Raw genomic sequence first — 9,149 nt, 5'->3', positions numbered from 1 at the left:
GTGCTTTGCACATTCAAGCTGCTTCTTTAACTCTTCCCCAAGTTATTTTACTGATATGTTATAAACAGCTTGAATTGGATGGTGTAATTTTATTTTCTGCTTTCCAGCTCTATTTTTTAAAACACTCTTAACCATATGTTTTGGGGAAAGGCACACACTCATCATCTTTATATGGATTTTCCATTAGAGAGATCCATTCAGTCAAATTGTTAGAAGGCATTGCTGGGCTTTCTTTTTCGAAACAAACAGAACACCTATAGCTAGTGTACTCATAAATACATAACTCATACACCTAGTGTGGATTTTTGGTTGCAGAGACTCAGTTAAAAAGTTAGATGTCATTGCTGGGCTTTCTTCTTTCTATATTCATTCGATATTGCTACACGTCCACAGCTCATATACTCATACATGCATAGCACATACACCTGGAGGTTGACTTATTAAAACTGGAGAATGCAAAATCCTGTGCAGCTGTGCATGGTAGCCAATCAACTTCTAACTTCAGCTTGCTCAATTAAACTTTGACAAAAAAAAAAAAAAAAACAGGAAGCTGATTGGTTGCTATGCATAACTGCACCAGCTGTTGCGCTCTCCATAAGCAAATCAACCCCTTGCTATAGATTTTCAGTAACAGACAATAGGTCAAAATGTAAGATGGTATTGCTAGGCTTTCTTACTGAAAATATTAGTACACTTCCACAGCTCATATACTCATACATGCTTAGCACATACACTTCAGGTTGATTTACTAAAGCTGGAGAGTGCAAAATATGGTGCAGCTGTGCATGGTAGCCAATCAGCTTCTAACTTTAGCTATCTCTATTAAGTGTAAAAAAAAACAAAAAACAAAAAAAAACTTGGAAGCTGATTGGTTTCTATACACAACTGCACCAGATATTGCACTCTCCAGTTTTAGTAAATCAACCTAATGGTATAGATTTTCAGTAACAGCGAATAGGTCAAAATGTTAGATGACATTGCTAGGCTTTCTTATTGTCAAGCCCACTAGACCACTATGATCTGCAAACAAAGTGTAATTGAATCACCTCATAGGAAATGTAATTGTAAAATAGAGTTTATGCACAAAATAAGATAGAAAAGGATAGTACATGTGCAAAAAAATGTAAAAAATATTTCAATTTGCTACTTAGCATATACAGCATAGAGCCTATAGATGAAATATGAATAAATTGAGGTGCTGATGTTTCCACCATTTGACACCCATATACAGAAAGTATTATTGAGCAATGCAGTTCATACTTGTACACATACTTTAGCTTATACTTATGCACAGATGCTTCCTGTGTCACTTTCACAACAGGATCAGCACAGGGACAATGCCGGGTCCTCTGATGCTGCTACTTTTGCTGCTGAATGCCCAGATTATTGGTGAGTTTGCAGTCCCATTTTTGTGTAATTTAAGATTTTGCAATATTACAGTGTTTTACCGTTTGTGTTTCAGGATTACAAAATTTACCAGTTCTTATTTATTGCTGTATTTCTCAATGATATTCATTGTTTATTTTTTTTTTACATTTCTTTCTATTTTCTAGCATCTAATTCAATACTTGAGGGATGGAAATATGAGGTGGTTTATCCTCGAAAACTTCATACTCAGCACAAAAGGGAAACTAAGGTAAAGTAAACATATGGACTGTAATCTGTCTATATACCCCTCACACAGGACCAGCAGTAAATGGAATACATTTCGAAAAAAAATTTCATTCTGTACTCTTGAACAGGTATGAAATATGTCATCACTGTAGTAGAAAATAAAATCCAGTCTATTTTGTTTTTTTATACAGTACAAATGTATCCTGTCGGGATTTAGAGAGAATAGAAAACCATTCACACAATCACCTTGGTTCTTATATCCTACAATAGAGTTACTTGGTCACGCTTGGACAGAAATTTTTGCATTCAGTATCAGCATTCAGTAGTAATATTCTGGAATGTTTTTGAGTTTTGGGGGAAAGAAACCCTCAAAGGTAAACCAAGCAATCATAGACAGAGGATATCAACTGATTGTGTGGCTAAAATTGAACTTGATGGGGTTGATTTACTAAAACTGGAGAGTGCAAAATCTGGTGCAGCTCTACATAAAAAACAATCAGCTTTGAGGTTTTTGTTTTTTCAAAGCTTAATTGAGCAAGCTGAAGTTAGAAGCTGATTGGCTACCATGCACAGCTGCACTGGATTTTGCACGCTCCCCTTTTAGTAAATCAACCCTAAAATCACAACATCAAGGGGTGAAGTAATCGATATTTAACTTTTAGCAACCCAGTATAGTTACCATTGAAAATTGATTGCTAGTTGGCTGAAATGGGTTGTTCCACATAACTATTTTTTCTAATATAAATAACCAAGTAGGTCCTGTGTTAAATTCTTTATCCACGAGGAAATATTCAACGCTTATATGTGTACAACATATTACAGACGTGTAAAACATGACTTCATGAGGCAGTGGTGTCGCTAGGGGGTGGCTTCTGGGGATATAGCCCCGAAGCAGGTGCAGCGGTCCGCTCCCAGGTATCCGGGTAGGCCGGCAAGGCTGCCTTCCCTGGGGCCTCTTTGAGGGCAGTGGCACCTGTAAAAGATATGGTTGCGGGCCCGGGCCGACATGTCAACTGTGTAGGCGGGCGCATGCACAGTGATGTAAAGGCGCCGGGCGGCACCATTTTCAAATGTAAAGCAGCAGTGTCACCTCTGTGAAGTCTCGGCGGTGGCACGCACCTCTCATAACGCTCTCCTGCACCATGTCCGCAGCCTCTGACAATCTCCTCCTATACCATGTCCACAGCCTCTGACCATCTCCTCCTGCACCATGTCCACAGCCTCTTAAGATCTCCTCCTGCACCATGTCCGCAGCCTCTGACCATCTCCCCAGCCTCTGACCATCTCCTCCTGCACCATGTCTGCAGCCTCTAACCATCTCCCCATCTCCCCCTGCACCATGTCCATGTATATATATTATATATATATATATATATATACATATATACACACATATGTATGCCCGCTCAAGCATATGACTACTTTGCTGCTATGGGCTCTAGCCCCAAATCTTTTGTAGACCTTGCAACACCCCTGTCATGAGGCATCATTTCAGGTCCATGTGACACGAGTTACTTTCCTCTCAAGTAAATTTTTTTATGTTTTTTTTTTTTTTTTTTTTTTTTAAAGCCTGAGTACCTGAGAAAAGACAGTAATGTGGGCTCCATCTGACTTTTTACATCGGAATTTCTGACACACAAAGTTTGAGAGCTGGCTATAAAATTTTCCGACAACAAAATCCGTTCGCGTAAATTCCGACCGTGTGTAAACAATTCCGATGCACAAAGTGCCACACATGCTCAGACGGAAGTGCTCGGTCTGGTAAAATTAGCGTTCGTAATGGATATAGCACTTTCGTCATGCTGCAATTGTTTTAAATTGTTTAATGCAGCGCACTCTCTTATTCTTTTTTTTTTTAATATCTTTATTTATCGAAAAAAAAAAAAAAAAACATTGTGAAATACATATTTTATTAATGGCATATAAGAATTACTCACAATTTTCTTATTCAGGTCCCTGATTTGGTCTTGTTTCCCTACTATCAAATCTCTAGTCCCTAAACCAAATATTCGCATACATCTGCTATGACTTAAGTACGCAATACCATTCATTCAAAAAGTCATACCCACACCACAATCCAGCTACACATCCAATAAAAAAAAAAAAAGGAGAAACCCTCAGCACCCCCCACCCTCATCCCTCCCCATTCCTTTACATTTCACTCAGTAAAGTGGAAGAGGCCCTGTATTCTCTCCAAGATTGCCAGGAAGTTACACTTTGTTCTCTTAAGCCTGTCTCCAGGACCATCCTCTCTTTCAGTGATCTCATCTCGCCCAGCTCACATTCCCATTCTTTTATAGAGGGCTCTAATCCGCTTTTCCATTTCCTAGCTATAATTGTATGAGCTGCTGTTAGGAAATGTTTTAAAATACCCCTCTTTATACTTTTCACCGATCCTGGGATCATTAACAGTACTGCTATAAGTATATCAGGTTGTGGATTGATTCCTGTCATATCCACATATACTCTAAATTTTTTTCCCCAGAAGGTTTGAACAATAGTACCAGATATGTGACATTGTACCCTTTGCTCCCCGACACCTCCAACAAACATCTTCATTATCTGGATTTATCCTATGCATATTTACTGGACATCTATACCACCTTGCTAATATCTTGAAGTTTCTCTCTTGATGTCTACAGGAGATCGATAGCTTATGTGTTAAAGCAATTGCTTTTTTCCATTTTGCTTTAGGGATCGTTATCCCCAACTCTTCCTCCCAGTTCTTTATATAATTTATCTCCTCTTCTTTAATATTTGAGATTAAATATCTGTATATCTTGGATAAAGTGTGTGTTGGTTTTTGCTCCTGTAGGAGCAATTTTTCAAGGTTCCGTCAGTGGTCTATCCATTATAGTCACTTTCACTAGGGACAGAATATACTCCTGGAGTTGTCGGAACTGCATCCAACTTGTCTTATATTCCATACCTAAGACCTCTATTGGGAGGAGTCTATTCCCTTCCATTGTCTCTATTATCCTAGTATCATCACTTCTCTGCCATTTAACCGCTTCAGCCCCGGAAAATTTTACCCCCTTCCTGACCAGAGCATTTTTTGCAATTCGGCAATGAGTCGCTTTAGCTGACAATTGCGCGGTCGTGCGACGTGGCTCCCAAACAAAATTGACGTCCTTTTTTTCCCACAAAGCTTTCTTTTGGTGGTATTTGATCGCCTCTACGATTTTTATTTTTTGCACTATAAACAAAATAAGAGCGACAATTTTGAAAAAAACGCATTATTTTTTACATTTTGCTATAATAAATATCCCCCAAAAATATATAAAAAAACATTTTTTTTTCCTCAGTTTAGGCCGATCGTATTCTTCTACATATTTTTGGTAAAAAAAAATCGCAATAAGCGTTTATTGATTGGTTTGCACAAAAGTTATATAGCGTTTACTAAATAGGGGATAGTTTTATAGCATTTTTTTAAATAATTTTTTTTTACTAGTAATGGCGGCGATCAGTGATTTTTATTGTGACTGCGACGTTATGGCAGACATGTCGGACATTTTTGACACATTTTTGGGACCATTGTCATTTATACAGCGATCAGTGCGATTAAAAATGCACTGATTACTGTGTAAATGACACTGGCAGTGAAGGGGCAGTTAACCACTAGGGGGTGGGGAGGGGTTAAGTGTGTCCTAGGGAGTGATTACTAACTGTAGGGGGATGGGCTAGCAGTGTCATTACTCTGATCACAGCTCCCAATGACAGGGAGCTGTGATCAGTGACACTTGTCACTAGGCAGAACGGGGAGATGCTGTTTACATCAGCATCTCCCCGTTCATCCTCTCCGTGAGGAAATCGCGGGTATCCCCGTGGCGATCGAGTCCGCGGGACCCGACTCATGGAGCTCCCGGCTGGCGCGCGCAATGGCACGGCGGGGAATTCAAATGGACGTACAGGTACGCCCATTTGCCCAGCCGTGCCATTCTGCTGACGTACATCGGCGTGCGCCGGTCGGGAACCGGTTAAGGAAAGTCCCGGCTTCCATTGTTGGTGGAAATTCAGGATTACTGAAAAGGGGGGTCATTGGGCCTTTATATGTGGAACCTAGTCCCCGTTTCACTAATCCATCCCACACTTTTAATGTTGCAACAACCAGTAGGGGCATGTCACCCTCAAGAGATCTTCTTTTCTTCGTCACCCATGGTAGTGATTTTAATTTTATAGCTGCGACCTCTTCCTCCAGTTTTACCCACTGTTTACATTCTGTGTTATGAAACCAATCCACAATCCTAGTTATAATGACCGCTTTAAGGTAGACTGATAAATCTGGGAGGGCCAATCCTCCATCTTTTTTTAATCTCGTTAGTATTTCTCTACGGATTCTGGCGGGTTTCCCCGACCAGATGAAACTCCCTATAGCCTTACGCAGTTGATTCAGGTTGTTTTTTGAAGGGAATATAGGAACGGTATGAAATATGTAAAGTATCTTAGGCAATATATCCATTTTTATAATACTTATCCTACCTATCAACGAAAATATTCCTTTATCATATTTCTGAAGTGTCTTAATACATTTCTGCATTATCGGAAGATAATTATACTCCTGTATCTTTTCCAAATCTCTAGGAATATAAATTCCAAGATATTTAAGCGCATTAACTTGGCATTTAAAGAAATTTTTTTTTTAATAATTCCACAGTATTGTTTAATAGTGTGATATTTAGGGTCTCTGATTTATTGAAACTCACTTTAAAGTTACTTACCTCACCAAAGTGTTTAAATTCCTGTATTAAATTTGGTAATGTCACTAATGGATTTGTAATATATAGTAGCAGATCATATGCATATATTGACATTTTATACTCGATATCCCCTACTTTTATTCCTTGTATATCGTAGTTGTTTTGTATGGCTACTGCCAAATGCTCCATTGCTAATACATAGAGCAATGGGGAAAGCGGGCATCCCTGTCGGGTTCCATTTGCTATATTAATTATATCAGATACATCTCCATTCGCCCGTATTCTTGCGGTTGGCTTATGGTATAAAACCATTATTTTATCTAAAAGCACCGGGCCTATTCCCAATTGTTTCAGTGTCTCTCTATTGCCAGAAGGCAGGATGGGATGTCGTGTCTCTGGACATATTCCACGAGTGTCACAGTCTTTAAGGTGTTATCTCTCACCTCTCGCCCCTTTATAAACCCCACTTGGTCTAGATGTATATAAGTCGGTATTATCGGGGTAAGTCTATTAGCAATGATTTTAGAATATATTCTAAGATCGACATTCGTCAGGGTCTATAATTACCACATACCGTATGATCTTTCTCAGGCTTAGGAATTAGGGAGATATAGGCTTGCATACTCTGTGGGACAAAGGGCTGGGAGGCAGATACCGAGTTGAATGTCCGCTTCAGAATTGGGGTTAGTGAGTCCTTGAATAATTTATAGAATCGCGGAGTAAAACCGTCTGGCCCTGGACGCTTACCCAATACAAGCAAATTTATTACTTTCTCTATTCCAGCCTCTGAAAACTCCTGCTCTAACTGCGCTACCTCTTCTATCGTTAGGGTTGGTAAAGCAGTATCTTTTATATATTGGTATGTGCTGTGATGAAACTTTTCCAAATCGTTCTCAGCTAATTGATTTGGGATATTATATAATCTGGTGTAGAAAGAGTAGAATGTTTTCAAGATCCCCTTTGAGTCATATGTTAAATCACCTGTATCCGTTTTAACTTTTATAATGGGTGATGTATTAACCCGTTGACGCAGCACTCTAGCCAACAATTTGCCGGGTTTATTTCCCTGTTGATAATATAAAGACCGACTTTTATCCCTAACCAGTAGCGTTTGTTCATTTAATAAAGTTTGAAGCTCAGCTCTTTTTTCTGTTAATTCTATTAAATTTTACGATAATGCTATTTGCTTATGTTGTGATTCCATTTTCGTTATTTCTTTTACGAGCAACTCTTTTCTATTCCCTTTGGCTTTTTTTTAATCTGGAACCATGTTTAATAAATAAGCCCCGTACTACACACTTAAGAGCTTCCCATTGAATTGGTAGGGAAGTAGTTTCCTATACGTGGTCTTTTGTAAAGTTTGATATAGCTGTTCTAATCTCTTCTACACAGGCTTCATCGAATAATAAGTTATCGTTTAGTTTCCACGAGCCTCTAGTACCTTTCACATTGGATACTGCTATCACCAAAAATATAGGCATATGATCCGACCATACCGCACTACCAATATCCGAAGAAGAGGTTGCAGCTATTCCCAGTTGGTTAATTAGAAAATAGTCGAGTCTGTGGTATGTACCATGGACTTTTGAGTGGAACGTGTAGTCCCTTTCCAAGGGATGAAGGGCCCTCCATATATCAACCAACTGATGTCTTTCCATCATATCTTTAAATTTCTTCTTATCCCTATTCTTCTGGGCCCTTAAAGGTGCCGTGGTGTCCAGATCCCGATCAAGTACAAAATTAAAGTCTCCACCTATAATTGTTATCCCCTCAGCTCTCTCCATAAGATCTGCTAGCATTTGCGTTCCTACTTTTATCTGTTCATAGTTAGGTAGGTATATATTAATAAGAGTATACTTCTTACCATATATAACAAGTTTTATCAACATTGCTCTACCATCTTTATTACTCCAGCTTACCAGTACTTGATGAGTAATTGACTTATGTATTGCTATGGAGACTCCCCTGGATTTTGAATATAAAAAGGAGTCATGATACCATGTTGTATAGTACCTATTCTGTATATTAGGTATGTGATCTTCTCAAAAATGCGTCTCCGGGAAGAGGGCGATACCGACCTTTTGTTTATGGAGAGAATAGAGGATCTGTGATCTTTTTGTTACAGAGTTTAATCCTCTAACATTATAAGGAAGAAAACAGAAAAGAAAAAAAAAAACCACACTACCCACTAACCCTCCCACCTAAAAATACTAAACAATCCTGCAATCACTTCACACACAACCACTACACTCCCTAACTATTTGACTCACTAGAGTCGAACCTAACTTAGTAAGTTCCCTACTTTAGGGGATAAAAGAAAAAAGGGGGTTTCCCAAGAAGAAACGTGACCCACCCAGGCATAATAAAACATCAGATACAAATATTCCCATATATAGTAGATAAAGGGAGAAAAAAGAAAGTAGGGAAGGGAAAGGAGGGAGAGAGAGAGAGAGAGAGAGAGAGAGAGAGAGAGAGAGAGAGAGAGAGGGGGGGAGAGGAAAGAAGAGGGGAAAAAAAAACCCAAGCCCCCCCCCCCAATTCATATTATCATTTTCACATAGGTGTCCCTAATTTTTCTTAATTAAATATGACCTACATACAAGCAATAACATGCCATATATACTACGTATGTTTCACCCGCAGTACCTGCGAAGGAAGAGGGATAAAGAGAAAAAAAAAAAAAATTGTTGCATAATTTTAAATTAAGTCCCTAGGCTTACGTGACATTGGTATTATTTAAACAACATTACTTATAGTGTATTCCCCCAACTTCCACACAATTGGATTCCCCATGCTGATTTACCTCTCAAATAAATACAATGTTTTCAATAACTGAAC

The 9,149-nt window shown here is 38.8% G+C and overlaps 1 protein-coding gene across 2 annotated transcripts in view; it reads left to right on the top strand.

Annotated features, from left to right (window-relative positions):
• The first annotated feature begins 1,306 nt into the window (after positions 1-1,306).
• The window catches only part of LOC141133093 (zinc metalloproteinase-disintegrin-like VLAIP-B), a 158,207-nt gene continuing 150,364 nt past the window's right edge, over positions 1,307-9,149 (top strand). For both annotated transcript variants that reach the window (XR_012243010.1, XM_073622222.1), the window contains exons 1-2: positions 1,307-1,389; positions 1,554-1,636. Coding sequence is in view for 1 of the 2 variants with exons in the window: in XM_073622222.1 (XP_073478323.1) it covers positions 1,338-1,389; positions 1,554-1,636 (135 nt within the window). In the remaining variant the exon portion in view is untranslated. The remainder of the gene's footprint in view (positions 1,390-1,553; positions 1,637-9,149) is intronic.

The sequence above is a fragment of the Aquarana catesbeiana genome, linkage group LG03 (assembly GCF_042186555.1).
Source record: "Aquarana catesbeiana isolate 2022-GZ linkage group LG03, ASM4218655v1, whole genome shotgun sequence".
Lineage (NCBI taxonomy): Eukaryota > Metazoa > Chordata > Amphibia > Anura > Ranidae > Aquarana > Aquarana catesbeiana.
Note: the sequence above shows the minus strand (reverse complement) of the source record. Positions and strands in the feature narration are given on the sequence as shown.